Source organism: Lutra lutra, chromosome 5 (genome assembly GCF_902655055.1).
Source record: "Lutra lutra chromosome 5, mLutLut1.2, whole genome shotgun sequence".
NCBI classification, from domain to species: domain Eukaryota; kingdom Metazoa; phylum Chordata; class Mammalia; order Carnivora; family Mustelidae; genus Lutra; species Lutra lutra.
The window spans coordinates 126,993,507-127,012,984 of NC_062282.1; the positions used below are offsets into that span (position 1 = coordinate 126,993,507).

Genomic DNA, 19,478 nt, shown 5'->3' on the forward strand with positions numbered 1-19,478 from the left:
TCCAGATTCCCTGAGCTGAAATCCAGAGTCAGACCCCTGACTGAGTCACCCTGGTACTCCTAAATTCTTCTTAAATTTGGGACCTGTTTTCTACTCAATGACAAAAGATTATTTGGATATTATAAAGAAGAGATTGGAGTAGATCAGGTATTCCACCTATGAACCAAAGTTAAATAAAGGAAAAAATGGGATACCTGAAAAATATGAAGATGCTGAACAAAAGTAGCCTTACTTAAAAATACATATGGAAATGGTTAAAATAGTATCAGTGTCCCTTAATTTTCACAGAAAGTTCAGGAAGAACTACAAACTTAAAAAACTGGGAATTCAGACAGTACACAACTGTGTACTGTATTTGTGTACCTGCTAAAGATTAGCTTATGCTTTCAGCCTGAGAGAACACTGCTTACTTCTTTGGTCAGATGTATAATATAGACAATCTTCATATATTGTATGATCCAGTGATGTGCAAAATGAATTCTTAAAAAAGAAGATAAAAATACGTCACATATCAAGAATATATCTTTGGGCCTTTTAGGAAACTTAAAGTTTGACTTCGCAAACAAGGATTTGTTATCTGACGATCTGTTTTACTAAATGGAAGAGAGTTTTTATTCTGCAAAAGAGAAATTTAGGGGCACCTGGGTGGCTCAGTCTTTGAAGCGTCCAGCTCTGGATTTAACTCAGGTCATGCTCTCCGGGTTCTGGGATCAAGTTCCGTGTTGGACTCTTGGATCTGTCAGTGGGGAGTCGACTTGTCTCCTCCCCCTACTCCTCCCTGCAGGCATATGTACTCTCTCTCTCTCTTTGAAACAGATTTAAAAATCTTAAAAAAAAAATGCAAAAGAGAAATTTAATTTTACAGAATAAAGAGTTTTATGACAGGTAAGATGTTTTAAGATTATCATCAGAGTGAACACACTAAATTCTGCATAACTCAGTTTTAGCTGCAATGTATAGACAGTCATTGAGCTAACACTGGTTTGATTATAACTGAAGTTACTGAGTCAAAGTCATCTTTGTTTTGAAATTCAAGAAAGAAAGTTGATTCAAATTTTTATTAACTATTCCAAGAATGATTGCTGGCTTGTTTTATTTTAAAAGATTTTATTTATTCATTTGAGAGAAAGAGAGAGAGCACATGACAAGGGGGGAGAGGCAGAAGGAAAGGAAGAAACATACTCCCCACTAAGCAGGGACCCCAAGGTGGGGCTCAATCCTAGGACCCTGAGATCATGACCTGAGCTGAAGGCAGAGGCTTAACTGAATGAGCCACCCAGGTCCCCGGAATGGTTGCTGTTGATTCTGCTAACCATGTAATTAGTTTGCACTGGAAGTTTTCATTGTTTTGGATTGCTTTGACATTAGTCCAGGCTCAGTGAGTATTAGTTATACTCATTTCGTCAGTGAAGATTATTTAAAAGTATGCTTTTTAACAGGTAAACTGTTAATATAAGGCAGTCTTAAATATTTAGGGTGGCTATATGCATTCTTCAGAGTAGGCTTTCAGTATATATAAACTTAGCTCCTCAGTGGCTAACTACACAAATGATTTGTTAGCATAATCATGTCTATTTTGTTACATGACTTATGTAACTTCGTGCCTCTCAATTCTGTATACTAAACATTCTAGAATTGGGCATGAAAGGCTGGTTTCTCAGAGTTGGGCTTAAAAAGACACTCAAGTGTTAATAGGGTTTTAGATATTAATTTCTCCTATGTATCTATGTATTTCAGGTGTATTGCTTAAATCACTGAAGAAACTTCTTACCATCTCCTTGTAGCTTAAATATTTATAATGAATTTTTCAAAGTACTAAGAATCAGTAAAAATGAGAATGGGTTGGGGATTTAAAGCATCATATATATCTTTTAAAATAATTTGTCATGCTCAACTGTTCTCAGTCTTTATTACAGTAATTGTCTTTGGATGCAGTTAGGTTAGATCTCAGCAGTCTGAGAATTTACTTGAAGACATCTCCAAAATTTCTTTCTTGGATAAATTACTTATCCAAATCTTTGGATTGTTCAGACAACATTTTGCCCAAGTTTACAAGAATCTGTTTTATTTTTGATAAATTTATAATTACATTTTGAAAAAGTTATAACTTTAAATGTAGAGGTTTTTTTTAGTATGCTTTTCTATAGTTCTGAGATTATAACTTGAGTAGAGGACAGCTTTGGGCTTAGACCTCCCTAACTTTTTGGTTTGATATTCCTTATTGTGGCAGAAACTTGGGATTTCTTCTTTTTTAATGGAGTATTGAGTTCAATCCAGTAAATATTATTTTGCTTTCTTAGCCTTCCTAAATCCACAACTATGGACAAAATGCATGCGTTTCCAGTCACTTAACAAATTAAAAGTTATTAATGTATTTATGGGAATTATGATGAAACTGTAGTTTATAATGGAAAGAAAATGAAAATTTTGCCTACTTGATTCTCAAGGAAATAAAGACTATTTCAAGCTTAGAGACTTGATGATTCAGTCAAATAACGTAGAATTTTGACTAGTTTAGAATATGCTAATTTAGATTGAGAATATCACTATCTGCAAGAAGAATGGGTATATGCACTGTTATACCTCAAAGTGTTATGCCTCTAAAAATGTATTTCTGTGCTTACATTGAATTGATTAATTCTTTTTTTTTTTTAAGATTTTATTTATTTATTTGACAGAGAGAGAGAGATCACAAGTAGGCAGAGAGTCAGGCAGAGAGAGAGGGGGAAGCAGGCTCTCTGCTCAGCAGGGATGCTGAGGCAGATGTGGGGCTCGATCCCAGGACCCTGATGAGATCATGACCTGAGCCGAAGGCAGCAGCTTAATCCACTGAGCCACACAGGCGCCCCTGAATTGATTAATACTTAAATCTACACTGTGTGAATTATGTAATTCTAATCACAACTAAGCTTAAATATAATGCAGTTTATTACTTTTATTTATTTTTAAATTAAACTAATTTAATTACTATAAATATTTTTCTTTTGATAGAATTAACTTTCCACTTTTTAACTAGTCTCAATTTTCATCAAATAGAGGCTCTGTCTTAAAAATGATGCTTAAAAATAGTCATGATGTTATGGCAGTAGATAAGAACCTCTTAAGACTAAATTTGGTATTAAGGTTCTCTTAACTGGGATCACATTTATGAACGTTTGAAGACAATTTGTTTAGTTATTTATGGATTATGAAATAGAGAGAATTGTTTATAATAGCATTTACCATATAAAGTCCATTGATACTCTCATTAAATATAACCACATAATAAGCTTTCAGATAGCCTCATCTGGTATTTTAATTAGTTCTATCTATGGCAGAAATGTTGTAATTACACACAAGAACTGGGATATCTAACAATTAATTATTTGATCCTACTTGGTGGTGGCAGATGAACAAAACATGTATGTGTGTTAAAGGGAATAATTTCTTTATTACAAAATTAGTATATGTGTAAAATTAGAAAATGTAGAAGTCACTGTGATATTATCAACTAGAGGAAAACATTTTAATGTTTTAGAAAATTCTTAAAGGATTTTTCTCTTAAATTCACAAAGATACAATTTTTCTCATACATATAACAAACATATTCTTTGCACAAATGGAACCAGAAAAAGCATACTCTTTTACTACCTGATTTCTTCCCCTTCACTTAACACCAAGAACTTCTTTCCATATCATTAAAGCTATATGTACATCATTATTTCTAATGGGTAATGGTATGATAATTACTTATTTAACCAATTTTTCGTATTTGGGAATCTGGACTCTATTTCTTTCACTCTCTTTTCACATGTCTTTACTTATACTCAAGACTGTTTTTGTAGCTGCAGAAATCTTTTACTAGTTTTTTCCCAGGTAAACACAGTGTGAAAGCATCTGTCTCTTCATACCTTGCTAACAGCACAAAAAAATTTCACCTAATGATTTTTAGTTCCAGTATTTTCCTTTTATTTACACATACACAATTACATATATATCTTTTTTACATACTCCATTCACAGTCATCTATGTTGGCAAGACTGTTGAACCAACCAAGTTTTAGTTTATGATAAAGGGACCCAAAAAGTTTCTATTTTCATGGGCCTTTCATCTGTAATCAGTCAGCCTTTTCTTTACTTGACAGTTCTCAGTTTTATTATCCATATAGAGTTTTTGCTATTTGGGAAGTATCTGATAGCAGGAAGTAGTCTTTATACAAATTTTTTTTTTAAGATTTTATTTATTTATTTGACAGAGAGAGATCACAGGTAGATGGAGAGGCGGGCAGAGAGAGAGAGAGAGTGAGAGAGAGAGAGAGAGAGAGGGAAGCAGGCTCCCTGCTGAGCAGAGAGCCTGAAGAGCCTGATATGGGACTTGATTCCAGGACCCTGAGATCATGACCTGAGCCAAAGGCAGCGGCTTAATCCACTGAGCCACCCAGGCGCCCCAGGAAGTAGTCTTTAAATTCAGGTTATCTTAGAATAAACTTGGAGAGAGAGGGTATGCCTGTCTATTCCCCTTCCTCTCTGCACTCTCCTTTCTGTCTCTGTCCCTCCCTTTCCACTTTCGGCTTTTCTTCCTCTCCCTCTTTTCCATCTACACACATATCACAGCTTTTTCTCTTTATACATCAGGTCATTTTCTAACCTGTTTCTTTGAACTGTAATTTTTATTAGAATTATTATGGTGATTATGTTTTCTTAACACTTCATACTGTAAAACCTCATTGTAAGTTTGATTAACTCATAATTATTATTGAAGTCATTAAATATGATGATTACATTACATTTTTTTGCTCACCACTTTCAAAGCATTAGCCAAAGGCTTTTAAGTGATTTGTTAGCCTTTTTAATCTTTGGCATTTGAATAAACAAAATCTCATGGTTTCATTTGTATTTCTTTTCATAGGTTTATTGACTGTTTTTCTGTGCTCTAGTGTTTGTGTCCTTAGTCTGTCTTTCTTTTAGGATTGTTTCTACATTTAAAACCTTATGATTTATGGGCGCCTGGGTGGCTCAGTGGGTTAAGCCGCTGCCTTCGGCTCAGGTCATGATCTCAGGGTCCTGGGATCGAGTCCCGAATCGGGCTCTCTGCTCAGCAGGGAGCCTGCTTCCCTTCCTCTCTCTCTGCCTGCCTCTCTGCCTACTTGTGATCTCTGTCTGTCAAATAAATAAATAAAATCTTAAAAAAAAAAAAACCTTATGATTTAGTCGAACTACTGTCAATTAAGATTAATTCATTCATTCATCCTCCCCTCTTCAGAAATTACTTGCTTTTTCCATTCTACAAAAAAAAGTCTTTCCAATTATACTTAGAAGTTTTAGGATGGTATACTTGCAGTTGCAAAAAATGTAAACTCAGAAATTTATAATGTTCAAAAAAAGAAGCTTAATAAAGGTGTTTGTCTCTTACCTCGGATGTTTTAAATAAGCAGTGCCTTTGCTAGAGTGCTTTGTCATTATACCCTTTTTCTAATAATGATATTATTTTCTGCTCAGGAATATGGTATAACTAAAGCTGAAAAACTGGAGATTGCCAAAGGCTACTGTACTCCTCTAGTTAGAAAAATTCGCTCAGACCTCCAGAGGACACAAGATGATGACACTGTAAATAAACTCCACCCTGTGTAAGAGACTGTACTGGTATTGTAAATCTATAGGCACCTGTTTTTGCATATTCAAATCTAATGTTCCTATGAAGAAATCAGGAATGTGTTACTTAGTGCACTGTGGAAAGAAGGATTACCAAGGTATTGCTAACATTTAACTTCCAACCAAGGTTCTTTAGGGGTCCAAACTGAGGAAGAACTGAGATGAAAGGGGACATGTGTCATCTTTCATATGGGATCATCAGTGTGTACATTCAGCAGGATAAATATCTGTGAGCTTCTTTAGGGTTATGACCTTTGTCATTTTTATTAGAGGAGCTAAAATGACCTATTTATAGTGAATTTGACTAATATTAATTCTTTTTTTTTTTAAGATTTTATTTATTTGACAGAGATCGCAGGCAGATGGAGAGGCAGGCAGAGAGAGAGGAGGAAGCAGGCCCCCTGCTGAGCAGAGAGCCCGAAATGGAGCTCAATCCTGAGACCATGACCTGGGCTGAAGGCAGAGGCTTTAACCCACTGAGCCACCCAGGCACCCCAAACTAATATTAATTCTTTTTTGGCTAATCTCAGAGATCCCAGTTAGTTCTAGTTAATCTTCATGTTAGAGGAATATCTATATAGATAACTCCTCAGTTGTGGTTGGAAGAGGGATAGATTTACTCATTATAGTTTTTTACTGCTAGTAAGATTAAATTCCATTACAAAATAATTTCAGTACTTAATGTTTGACCAGATGGTTATGTTCTAACATTGTCTGTTACTAACTTTAGGTATTCCAGAGGTGTTCTGTCTCCTGAACGTCATGTCCGTACCAGGTTATATTTTACCAGTGAAAGTCATGTACATTCTTTGCTCTCTATTCTTCGCTATGGTGCCTTATGCAATGTAAGTAGAATAAGCTATTCCAATCTGTCAGGAGACATTACCTGTCTTATTTTATTACATCATAAACTTGACATCCCAGGTTTCTTCACCTAAGTCAAGTCCAGATATAGATGGGGTTCCTTGGACACAACTCCTGAATGCTCAAGAGCATTTGATCTTAATTCAAAGACCTATGAACTGAAGAGACCAATTATCTATCCTTCAAATACCCAACATACAGTGGTGGGTTAGGCATTAGGCATAAGATAACTGCTGTAGATGAACTTTTCAAAAGAGGATAAAACAGAAGGTGCATTGTAGTTACTGGTCCATAGCAATTTAGCGAAGCTCCCCAGGCCCATGTTGCCCATTCTTTATTTAAGGCTCTGTCATACTGCCAAGAAGTTGTTTTCAATGGCTCATGGCTTCATAATTTGGGTTCTTGATTGCTTCATCTGGGTCATCCTTCCTTTAAAATAAAAAGTAGCTCATGTTTGCAGTTGACTAGTTTTCTTCAACCTGCTTCCTGCCCAGAGAAGTTTGGGGTTCCAAAGGTATGTTTATTTTTAGCTCAGGTGGTATAATTTAAAAAAACAAAACAAAATGGAATAATTTAGAATATACTATATTAAACACATCAAACCTAAAGATCTCTTAAGGATAGCCCTTCCTACCTTGGGTTCCCTATGTGGTTACTAAGGGATGGCACTCAGCAATCCTTATTGCTTAATACTGAGCATGTGAGAGACATACTCCTAGGATCCCAAGAAAGTGCGTTTCTTTGGAAGATATGTGAAGCACCTCATTACAGCTTTTGGAGGTCTTAGCAAGTGTTTTTATAATCGCACTATGTTATGGCAGTCTTGTGTTTCCTTTCTTCTCGAAAGTTTGTTAATTACAGCATCATTTGGTACCTGAAAATGCTGTGAATGAGAAACAGTTTTATTTTTGGACCCAGCAAGCTTCTTTATAATTGAAAATTTCCTTGTAGCTTATCTCTCTCCTAGTCTATCACAGGTAGTGAGAAGAATCTTGGTGACATGTTTAGCACTTGTCCTAAAAGTCTCCAAAACTAGTTCATTAGAAATACTTCTTATTTATTTTCCACTGTCTACAGACTAGTGTTTTCTATACTTTATGCCACTACATAGCAGGAGTTCATTTTCCTGTAGTTTCCAGTAACATTTTTCTTACCTTTATATAATCCCTCACCAACAACCTCCTCCAGCCTGTTAGGCTTTCACTAACACTCTCCTCAGGACCCTTCCAGTGCTCGCACATATGGAGAGTGAGAAAGAAGAGAGAATCAAGAAAGATTCCCATATCTCTAATGTAGGTAATTTGGTAGATGATCCTACCATTCACTGATAAAAGTAACACTTGGGAGGAAGATCAGGTCTTCAGAAGGAAAAGTAATGAGTTTAGGTTTAGACAGCTTGAGTATGTTCATATGTGAGGATAGAGGTTTGGGTTAAATGTGCAGAGTTAGGAAGCCAATATACAAATGACAGCTAAGGTGGTAGCTAGTAATAAGGTTCCCAGGGAGTTTGTATTTGAAATGATAAAACGACATTGTAGGGGTTGGCAGTGAAAGTGATAATGTACAAAAGAGACTTAGAAATTTTAATATCTTGTTTCTCAGTACACCCAAACTATAGATTACCTAGAAACAATTTCACTCTATTATATTTTCTATAACAGAGATATATTTTCAAAATACATCTCTAAAATTGCAAAAAATAAGAATTTTTCCTTCAATTTTCTCTAAGTATTGGTGTACACATCCATACACATCTGTTAACAAAGTGGTTCTTAAAAGAAAATTCAGTTTTGTTTTACCTTTTTAATAAAGGACATTTAGATATATAATGAAGATTTGTTAGTCTCTCTCTTTTTTAATGTTTTATTTATTTAGTTATTTATTTGACAGACATCACAAGTAGGCAGAGAGGCAGGCAGAGAGAGAGGGAGGAAGCAGGCTCCTTGCTGAGCAGAGAGCCCGATGCGGGGCTCGATCCGAGGACCCTGGGATCATGACCTGAACCGAAGGCAGAGGCTTTAACCCACTGAGCCACCCAGGAGCCCTTGTTAGTCTCTTGATTCTTAATTTTATTATTAGCCTTGATGAATAGTTAATATTAAAGTTATCCTAAAATTATTGGACCTCTGTTCTCATCAAATTTTCTCATTCCTATGTTCTTCCCTCTTATTTCAGTTTCTTCTTTGTCCCACTAAGGAATAGCAAAGTGACAGCCCTTGCATGCATATATGCATTATTGAGCTTTAATAAAAGAAATTGTAAAAAAAAAAAAAATGATGCTTAATTAGCAAGTAAGGAACTTAATTTATCCAGTAGTAATGATGGAATTGTTTGTTTTGGGGGAGGAGAACTATGTCTCCTATGTGGTTCCTTTTTGACTCTTACACTTATTTAGAAGGTGGAAGAAGCATGGAAGATACAGGAGCCAATAGAATAAGCCTGTGGAACATTTTAGTGAGCAGTGGATGAAATGGCAACAGATAGGTTTGGGAGCCAGTGCCTTGATGATCCTAAGGGGATTGGGAAACCATTTTTAAGCAGGGAAGTAAATGGCTTTGGTTGCTGTGTGGACAGCAGATAGTCTGGAGTACATGTGAGAAAACCAGTTTGGAAGCTCTCTTGCAGTGACCTGAAGAAAGGTATAACTTGTACTAGGGTAGTGGTAGTAGAATTAGAGCTTGTTGAGTATATATTGCATTCAGCTACATTTTAAAACAAAAGCTGAACAGCTCCATCCTTTTAAAAATCTGCTTCCAGGATTTCAAAAAAATTATTTTTCATGTTAGTAAATACATGTAGGATCTTTAATATCATTATGATGTCCCATTTTCTAATATAAAAAATTAATTTATTTGAACTGTAATTCATTATTGCAGTTCATGTCACCTTTATAAGGCCCTATAAGAGGTATCTTAAAACCTTGTTCAGTCTCTCCCCACTTGAAATTTTTGATTTTTTTCAGTGTGAACTGGGTAAAATCTAGCTCTCCATAATGGATTTTTTTCAAAAGATGTTTGTTAAGGAAACATGATTGTAAGTAAGATTTCAGGGAATGTATTTAATAAGACTTAATTTTAAAAAGATATTTTATAGATTCTTGCATGTTAATTGTGTTCAGGAAGATGCTACTAAATATTATTTAATTTCATATGTTCATTAGACTAGACCTAGGAGAACCTATAACTGAAACACTGAATTAGATATTATTAAATGGTGTTTTCATTAATAATATAGGATCACAAACTCTAATATATCTTTTTACCTACTGAAAATTTTTAGTATTTAATTTATTTATTTATTTATTTATTTTTTTTTTTAAGACCCTCTGGCCTCTTTTTTTTTTTTTTAATTTATTTGACAGAGAGAGATCACAAGCAGACGGAGAGGCAGGCAGAGAGAGAGGGAAGCAGGCTTCTTGCTGAGCAGAGAGCCCGATGTGGGACTCGATCCCAGGACCCCGAGATCATGACCTGAGCCGAAGGCAGCGGCTTAACCCACTGAGCCACCCAGGCGCCCTAGTATTTAATTTAAATCCATTATTTATAGTAAGACATTTAGTGAAACTCAAATGCTATGCTAATATTCTCCCTTACCAATTTTGAAAAAAACGCAGATACATCTTTGCATATATTCCTACCACAAATACACAAGCAGACACGTGCAAACAAACACAGATTCAGTTTTTTCCTCTGGAATGTTGTTTAGGTTGGGAGTAGCTTCCCTAATGGCTTTGCATTAGAGCATTTAGAGGTGTGGATATCCATTTATTAAACTGATGCTAAGTACACATGGAAGAATACAAATTATATGATGTATATTTAACTTTACTTTTCTAGAAACTTCAAAAGGGGAATGCTTCCTCAGAGATGTGTAATGTCTAAATTTGAAAAGGAATACATGCTGGTTTGGGATTTTTTTTTTTTTTTTTAATAAGTGATCAACATGTGGTCTTGTAAGTTTAGGCTTTTGTGTGTCAAATTTCATTTTTTAAAACCTCAGAAATCTTCTAAAGTCCAAAATATTGTATACTCTTACTGTATGCAAAAAATTGTTATATGCATTTATTTCTAAAGTTTATGACATATGAAATGAAGGAAAGTTATCTATGATGTAGGCCCTGTTGCGCATTGACTGTAGACTTTGTACTTTGAGTAGTTTTGCCTTTTCAGATAGAATTTTCTACTTCGAATGCTTGTAGTACATTTTCTCTAGGATTTCTTCAGTTCTGATGCTATATGATTATATGTTTAAATACCAATGATTACCTAAATGAAGATGGAGGAGTGATGAAAGAGATGATAAGATTAATCGAACTTGTAAATATACCACCTCCTGCTGATTATTTTAAATACTACTGCAGTATAATGAGGCATATTTACTCATAAGCACGTATTACATACATTGACTATATAATACTGGGAAAAATAGCTCTACTCTTATAGGATAGTATTCTGTTTATGAAGGGTGATTCCACACTTTGGAAATTAAGTTTAATAACTCACTGCCCCTTACTAAGCCTCAAAATACAATGTGCTTTTGTATTTCAGAGAGTTTTATTTTTACTTTCTAGAAGCTATTTAAAAAGTTACCATTAGACTTTCTATTACTGCCGATAAGAGATTCTTAAAATACTTTAGCGAAACATAAGTAATTTATCAAGACTTAAGTATAGTTGAGTTATTTTGAAAGGTTGAGCATATACGTATTTACCTTGTTTGTGTGGTATCACTCAGGATTAAACAAACTACCATAATGAAAATAAAGTCACTTTCAAGTAAAGTGGTATGAGAAAAATGCTTACTATATACCTTTTGTTCAGGAATCAAAGGATGAACAGTGGAAACGAGCTATGGATTACTTAAATGTTGTCAATGAACTCAATTACATGACTCAGATTGTGATCATGCTTTATGAGGATCCTAACAAGGTAACAGGAGTTCTTGATTTGTATGTTATTATCAGAGGTAAATAAGTAGCCTGTAGTTTTTCATTTTGGAAATGTTCTATAATATTTTTTAGGATCTTTCCTCGGAGGAACGCTTTCATGTTGAATTACATTTTAGTCCAGGAGCTAAAGGATGTGAAGAAGACAAAAATTTACCATCTGGCTATGGATATAGACCAGCTTCAAGAGAGGTAATAAAGATGAAACTCGCAATGTGGTTACTATAGTTCTAGATTTCCATAAGATTTCTTTAAGAATTTCCTGTTAATATACTTCAATTCTTACCTCAACTACCAAGTAGCAAGATGATATAAATTTCTTTATGTATGATTTGGGCACACAACATTTCTAAGCATACTAGACTTTTATATTTTATTTAGATTTTTTGTATTTTTAAGACCAGTATTTAGAATGCTTAACTATAGTTTTGGTTGTTGTATTACTTGAGGACTAGTGCATGGTAAACACTGTGCTAATGAGCACTTGGTACAAATTATTGTTTTAATCCTTACACTAACCTTACAAAGTTAAATATGTATTCAATTTAAAACTTATCACTAAATTATAATTCATATTGATAAATCATACACTTATGATTTAGCTTAATGATGTATTACAGAATGAACACAATTAAAAAATAGCCAGGCAGGTTATACATAGCATATTATCATCATTCCAGAAGACCCCCTTGTATCCCCCCTCCCTATCCAACCTCTCTTTCTTCTCCTCAAAGATACCTACTGTTATGAACTTTAGCACCATGTTTGAATTATGCCTATTTTTGAACTTTTTATAAATCGCAAAATATACACTTTTGGGGGAGCGTGAGTGGGTTTGGCTTCTTTCTTTCATTATGTCTATGAAATATATCCATTCTGTTCTTCATTTTTGTCATGTAGGATTACATGGCATTAATAAAGATAAATAAATATAGTGCAATGTGTTCATCTCTTCTACTTTGATCTTTTATTTGTTTCCAGTTCAAGCTATGAAGTTGCTTCCATGAACATTTTTGTACAAGTCTTTTGGTGAACATATGTACACATTTCTTTTGGATATACATCGAGGAGTAAAATTGCTAGGTCATAGGGTGTATATGTTCAAGTTTAGAAAATACAGTCAAATAGTTTTCTAAAGATACTGCCATACCCTTGTCAGCACTTGGTATGGTCATTGTTTTTAATGTAGCTATTTTGAAGGCTATACAGTGATATCTTGTCATGGTTTAATTTTACATTATCCTCATGACCAGTAAGGATTAGCAATTTTCATATGTTTATTGGCCATTTGGATATGTTTTTTATGAAGAACTACTGGCTTAGACCAGCATGGTGTTGAATAGAAGTGTTGCTATTAAACACTTCACTCACAGTGCCCATGGGTGGCTCAGTCAGTTAAGCATCTGATTCTTGATTTCAGCTCAGGTCATGAGCTTAAGGTTGTGAGAGTGAGCCCAAGTCCGGCTCTAGGCTGGTTGTGGAGGCTGCTTAAGATTCTCTCTTTGCCCTTCTCCCCAAAAAAATAAAATAAAAAAATAAATGCTTCTTTATTCTCAAACTAAAGTAAAAAGTAATGTTCCAAAGAGAACTTTTTGGGATTTTGGTTGAGATTACATAAATTCTGCAGATCAATTTTGAGGGCAATAAACTTACAGTAGTAGATCCTCTAGTCCAAGGAGTTGATATAGCTCTGAATTTATTTAGCTGTTTTTGTATCTTTTTTGTAAAATTAAGGGTTTTTATGTCTTGTATCTTCTTTGTCACATTAATTCCTTGTTCTTTATATTTTTATGCTATCATACATGGTTTATTTAAATTTCATTTTGTTTTAGTGAATAGTAAATTTTAACTCAATTGTGTATGAAAATTTTATAACAGTCTTACTAACATGCTGTTATTAATTCTAATAATTTATCCATGATAATATATATAAATATATATAATATATATAATATATATAAAATAGATCATATCTATTTTCTGTAGATATGATCATATCTATGAATGATGACAAATGTCCAATATGGTGTTGAGTAGATTTAATAATGGTGGCCACACTAATATTTCAATGATTTATTAACTGTGATGATTGTTATCAAGATTTTAGATATCTCTTAACCAGTTAAAGAAGTTCTTTATTTCCTATACTCCTTAGTTTGATGATGGATTTTATGTACTTCTGCCTGACTTCTTTTGACTAATGTTATGTTTGTGAGATTTGTTGAATGTAATTGTATTTAGTTTTAATATGTTCATTGCTATTGCTTTAAAACATGTTTTACTATATATATGACTATGCCCCAAGTTACCCTTTCTATTACAGATAGATATTTGGTGTAAGTTGTTTTTAATTTGTTTATCTTTTATCTGGGACTCTATTTTATTCATCTGTGTCCTGACGCATGGTACACACCCAGTAAATATTTAATAAGTCATCATATGATGATGCAATCATATGCAATCATCACATGTGTTGGGACTATTTGGAACATAATTTAAATATTCTGAAATTTATAAATTAAAATGCTGTTTTAGTTTGTGCTTATGCTGATGATATTCCCGTATAATAAAACTGATCTCTGTTCTTTATTACTGTTACTTATTATTATTTCTTATTTATGTTGACATTTGATGAAATATAATTAAACAGTTGGTTTTGTGTGGCACTTTGTATTGTCACTTATTGTTTAATTTTTCCATTGTGTATTTCTTAAAGTCAGGAACTCTGTCATCTGTCTTATGATACCCAGATTAATATTAGGCTGTTGTAAAAACTCAGTTAATACTGATTCATTTGAATCAGCAAACTTAATATATGTGCCTCAACTAACTTCACCGCTTGGTGGTTGAATTTATCATAAGAGACACTTGCTTTATCTGAATTTTGTATGTTGTATTCTTTGCTCACAGAATGAAGGCAGGAGATCTTTTAAAATTGATAATGATGATGAACCACATACTTCTAAAAAAGATGAGACTGATCGTGCTGTGATACTGTTCAAACCTATGGTATCAGAGCCAATTCATATACACAGGAAGTCTCCACTTCCAAGATCTAGGAAGATTCCTACAAATGAAGTAAGTATATGTGTCAGAGCATGTTTTTCATAAAACAAACTAACTATATTTTAATAAAACAGAAAAGAAAATACAGCTTTAATTATGGAGCTTGGGAACCTAACAGATTTTTAATTGTCAACTTTGCCTCTTTCTCTAATTAATATTTTAAAAATAGAGAGGCCGTTAAAAAAGAGAAAAAGCTTTAAGAATCTGGAGCTTTATGTATTGTTTTCCTAACAAAGTTGAGTAGACATAGTAAAATAAGACCTTTCTAAAAACTCATCTATTTTTTTCTCCTGTCACGTTAGATTATTCTAATAAAGAACTTTTTTAAAAGTCTGATTTAATAGGCAGAGAATAATTTTCGCCTGAAAGTAGAGAGGAACTACCCAGAAATGCCTTGACAACAACTGATTCCAATGACACTGTAAATTAAGTATGAAATTCTAAGTTGTTAGCCTGATTGCACAAATCAGTATAGGAATTTGAAGATTTGAGGAGATAGTTGAAAATGTTACCTTTTGTATTAAGGTCTATAATTAAATAAGGCTAATTCTTATATTCTCTAATAGAATGACATTTAAATAACTACTAAAATAAGATTTAACAGGAAAGCTGAACAGTTGGAATGTAGCTTGTTAAGTAAATCTTTGACATCACTATGCATTTTTTATAATTCAAAAACCTTTATTTTGGGTTATCTATATTCCCTATAGGCTGATTCTCCCAGCACTGATTGAGATTAGTGCTTATAAATGTTTTCTAAATGCTCAAGTGAAAGTACGGAGCAAGATTTTAAGATAGAAACCACCTTCAACTTTTAAGTTAGAAAAATATCTTTGTTGATAATGACATATGCCAAGTCATGAGAGTTAAATATAACATTTAACTAGCAGTTGGTGAGTAAGAACATAAATAACAACAAAACAGAATTATGCTCATTTCTGTTGCCCCAAATTATACAAACAGGAGTGCTTTATGATTCTCAAATTTCAAATAAATATGTGGCCCAATTTGAAATTATGTATAGGAAAAACATCCATCAATAAGTAGATTGTGGTAATTTTATAATGGAAATTGTATACTACTTAGGGTTTCTATAGGGATTGTGATATTTTAAGTTAATTATTAAAGACAATGACTAAGAGCTGTAGAATTTGGGACTGTGTTCTAGTATAGCTTAATTTAAAAATAAGAAACCTGGGACTATGTTCAGGTATCTTTAATTTCAGAAAATTGGAAAATGACATATTAATATAACTTAAACATCTGTGTGAGGGCAGTGATTTTGATGTTGTTGAACAAAGCAATCTGCACATTAATCAGATTGTTCAAAATTTTACCATTAAACCTTCTGTACTCCAGAAAGCTTGTAACACTGATAAAGCCAAATGTGTTGTGAGTCTTCATTTTGCAACACATTTGTATTTGTAAAATCTTCAACAGAATCACTGCCCTTTGTTAATCTTAAGACGCAGAGCACATTTATAAACCTTTTTTCTCATAAATACTTAAATAATTGCTTTCAAGAGATTATTTCTATGCCATGCTAAACTTTTACTTCCATAAGGTAAATTATTCAAGTAAAACCTTGAAGACTTTTTCCAGCGTCCACCATCTCCATGGATATCAGAAGTTTGTACTTCCAAAAGACACACAGAGAAAAAGACTATTCTCTTCATTTTGTGCAAGTAGATTTTACTCTGTCCTCACTGTCTGAAACCTGAACATGCAAACATGTAAATGATGATGTTTGCTGCATGTTTTGCTTACTGAACTCTATCAATAATCTTTGGAGGGGGTAAACAAAATAGCTTGAAAGTGGAAACAAGTGCAATTTGAATCCATTTTACCTCTCTTTTTTAAAGTGTCTGGCAGATAGGTTTTCTTTTTTACATCATATACATTGAAACTTCTGTAACCCTTTGCACAATTCTTTAGTGCTTTGGGCTAGAAGGTTACCCAGTATAGCACAGAATGTCTTGAATATTTAAAATTAAGCAGAATACTTTTATACTTTAAAAGTTGCTAAGACAGAAAATTGTTAAATCTTTCCAGTTTTAAGAGAAAAGTGACAACTATTAAGCAGTATAAATATTTCGTATTTTGAAGATAAGGTAATTCCTTTGTTATCACATACAATTAGATTTCTAACTCTTTCCCATGGATTTCTCAAATATTTGAAATATTTGGCTCCCAAATTACTGTTTAATAGTTTTTTTTTTTAAAAAATTGATAAATGCGAACAAACTGTATTTTTTTTTCTTTCTGATCATTTGGCTCTGTTGTATCTAACTTTGCATGCTCTGCTTTTTTTTTTTTTTTTTTTCTTTGCCCCCTTTCTCACTTCCAGGAAGAGAGCCCCCTGAGTGTGTCTAGCCCAGAGGGTACTGGTACCTGGCTGCATTATACCAGTGGTGTGGGTACTGGGCGTCGAAGACGCAGATCAGGGGAACAAATCACTTCTTCCCCTGTCTCCCCCAAATCATTGGCTTTCACATCCAGTATTTTTGGCTCATGGCAACAGGTTTTTAAACTTTACTTCATTAAACATTTCCTACCCGCATTCAGAGCAACAAACAGCTGTCTTTGAGGACATCTAATCCCTTATATTTAACATCAGAGTAAATCCTTCTGTATTTTAATTTTCCGTTCATTTAAAAATAAGCTTGTGATACCTGACAATATTTGAGAGAAAGAAACCTCTTACATTGCATGTGTTTAGGATTTTTATTGGGAGGATTTTAAATATCCAGGATTTAAAAATTAATCAATAAATTTTATATTCCTGGAACTTTAATGTGTTAATAAAAAATTTTAAAAAGGAAAGAAATCTTTTTTGGCATAGTTGTCCTTCAAAACATTCAGAAACAAAATTATGTAATTTGATGGTAAGAAAATTTAATGACCTCCCCCCCATAATTGAAAAATTAGATTCCATTTGGAATTTGCTGAGAGTATGAACATTTTTTAAACTATCAAAATTTACGTGGTCCTGTGTTAATTAGCAGGGTATACCTAATATTAATTATTCTCTCCCTCACTATTTCATTATCTGGAAGTATCTAAAGGATACATACAGTGTGGGGTTTTTTTGAGTTGTATAATATTTTAATGCTCTCTTTATATGAAGATGCAATATATAGGTACCCATTAGTAATATGGGCCAAAATAAAAGGACTTCAGAAGGACTTTCTGTGATGACATTTGGAAATTTAAAATAATAGAATTTTTTTGCTTTTTTTTTTTTTTTTTTTTTTTTTTTTTGCTTTAAGAATGGAAGGTCTGCTGTTACACATGACTTTCCCAAGAATTTCAGCAACTTCCTTTTGGAAATAGAATGCATTTGATTATAGGAAAAGGGATTATGGTATCCATTAAGGCTGTGAATATTTAAAGGTTACTCTGATAAAGCCCGTGCATGGATCAATAATTGTATGGTGACCTCAACAGTCTCTGTCTGTCTTTTCTTTTGTTTGTGATTGTTTTTCCCCCCTTCAAATACAGGAGCTGTGTAAGAGTGGGCATTTGGCTTCTTTTAAGAGTGAAATTATATCAATCTATTAATTGTTTCTTTTCATCTGTCTTGTTTCATACATGATATTTCATTCTGAATGCCTGCTTCGCACCACTTCATTGCAAGGACTTCATATGAAAATGGACTCCCTTCAGAAGGGGATCTTGCATGATCTTTCATGTTTTATGTATTTCTACTAATATTTATCATACAGCTTATTAACCTTTGTCTGTCTGGAACAGGCTTCAAATGAAGTATGGACTTTTTAATTGATTTTACTGTTTTACCTCATTTATTTTGCTTTCCTTGTACAGGTTGTATCTGAAAATGCTAATTACCTGCGAACACCAAGAACTCTTGTGGAACAGAAGCAGAACCCTACTGTAGGTATGTGGTCTAAAGGGAAATTATATTCCAAACCTTCTTCAATTCCCTCTTTTGCACATATGTAAAACTTCAGTGATGAAAGCATGACCAAATGCTATGCTTTAGTTTTAATTTAACACATACTAATTAAAAAATATTGTACGACTCAAAGTATACAGTAAAGGTTCAATAAAATGAACGAGGAATAGCATTTAATTTGATTTATAACTGTTTTGACTGTCTGCAGTGTGGAACTACTTAGTCCAGTTGCCAATGCTAGTTTTTAATCTTGTATTCTATAAATTAAAACCCCAAAATGTTTTAATTTATGAAGGAAACTTCATTTTTCCCAGTTGATAAAATTGTATATATGCTATTGCAAACGAAAAAGAACCTTCTACTAAAAAGAAAAAGAAACTTCTTTGCTGATTAAAAAAAAATTTTAAGTGGGGAGTGTTTTAAACCCTTTCTCGGTGTATTGATTTTCCTTTTGATTATCTCCTAAGGAAAACCAAAGCAAAACTAATGCATAAGTGCAGTTGTTATTCATTATTGACCTATGGAACGTAACTAGTTCTTTGCAAATAGAGTTGCAAAGCAACATTGAAAAGGACCTTTCTAAACTTACTAGTTTTAAGCTCATTGTTGGTAAACGATATGAGGTAATGGCATAGTATTTTCTCTATAAATAGTTGTCTAAATAGGTTTAATAAAGCATGAATAAGGTTCAACTTTTATGTACTTTGATCTACATACTAAGTATATGAACTGTTTGTTGATGACTATTTACTTGAGGATCTTCTTTAGTTAATTACACACAGCTAATGTTGATAGCTTCTAATATTCCCACATTATCTTACTTTATGTATCATAATGTATTTGATAGAATTTTTTTTAAACTTTACCAAGTGGTAAAAGTTTTCCTTGGGTATAAAAATCTTTGCTACAAATTAAACGTCAGTTTATACTGGCTATGTTTTATTTGCTAATAATGTGTTTCATGGGGTCTTATTAATTAAGATCTGAAGTCATTTAAGTATTAGAAACTTAAGGTGATTTAGGCCTGGATGACCTACAAGGAATTGTTCTCACATGGT

At 33.3% G+C, this 19,478-nt stretch overlaps 1 protein-coding gene across 19 annotated transcripts in view; it reads left to right on the forward strand.

Moving 5' to 3' along the window:
• PPIP5K2 (diphosphoinositol pentakisphosphate kinase 2) overlaps window positions 1-19,478 on the forward strand; it is a 78,287-nt gene that overhangs the window by 41,740 nt on the left and 17,069 nt on the right. For 7 of the 19 annotated variants that reach the window (XM_047729329.1, XM_047729328.1, XM_047729330.1 and 4 more), the window contains exons 20-27: window positions 5,478-5,605; window positions 6,361-6,475; window positions 11,314-11,421; window positions 11,514-11,630; window positions 14,349-14,516; window positions 16,069-16,185; window positions 16,852-17,025; window positions 18,330-18,402. In XM_047729329.1, coding sequence (XP_047585285.1) covers window positions 5,478-5,605; window positions 6,361-6,475; window positions 11,314-11,421; window positions 11,514-11,630; window positions 14,349-14,516; window positions 16,069-16,185; window positions 16,852-17,025; window positions 18,330-18,402 — 1,000 coding nt within the window. The remainder of the gene's footprint in view (window positions 1-5,477; window positions 5,606-6,360; window positions 6,476-11,313; window positions 11,422-11,513; window positions 11,631-14,348; window positions 14,517-16,068; window positions 16,186-16,851; window positions 17,026-18,329; window positions 18,403-19,478) is intronic. The other 12 variants (XM_047729331.1, XM_047729335.1, XM_047729334.1 and 9 more) reach the window with 2 other exon arrangements.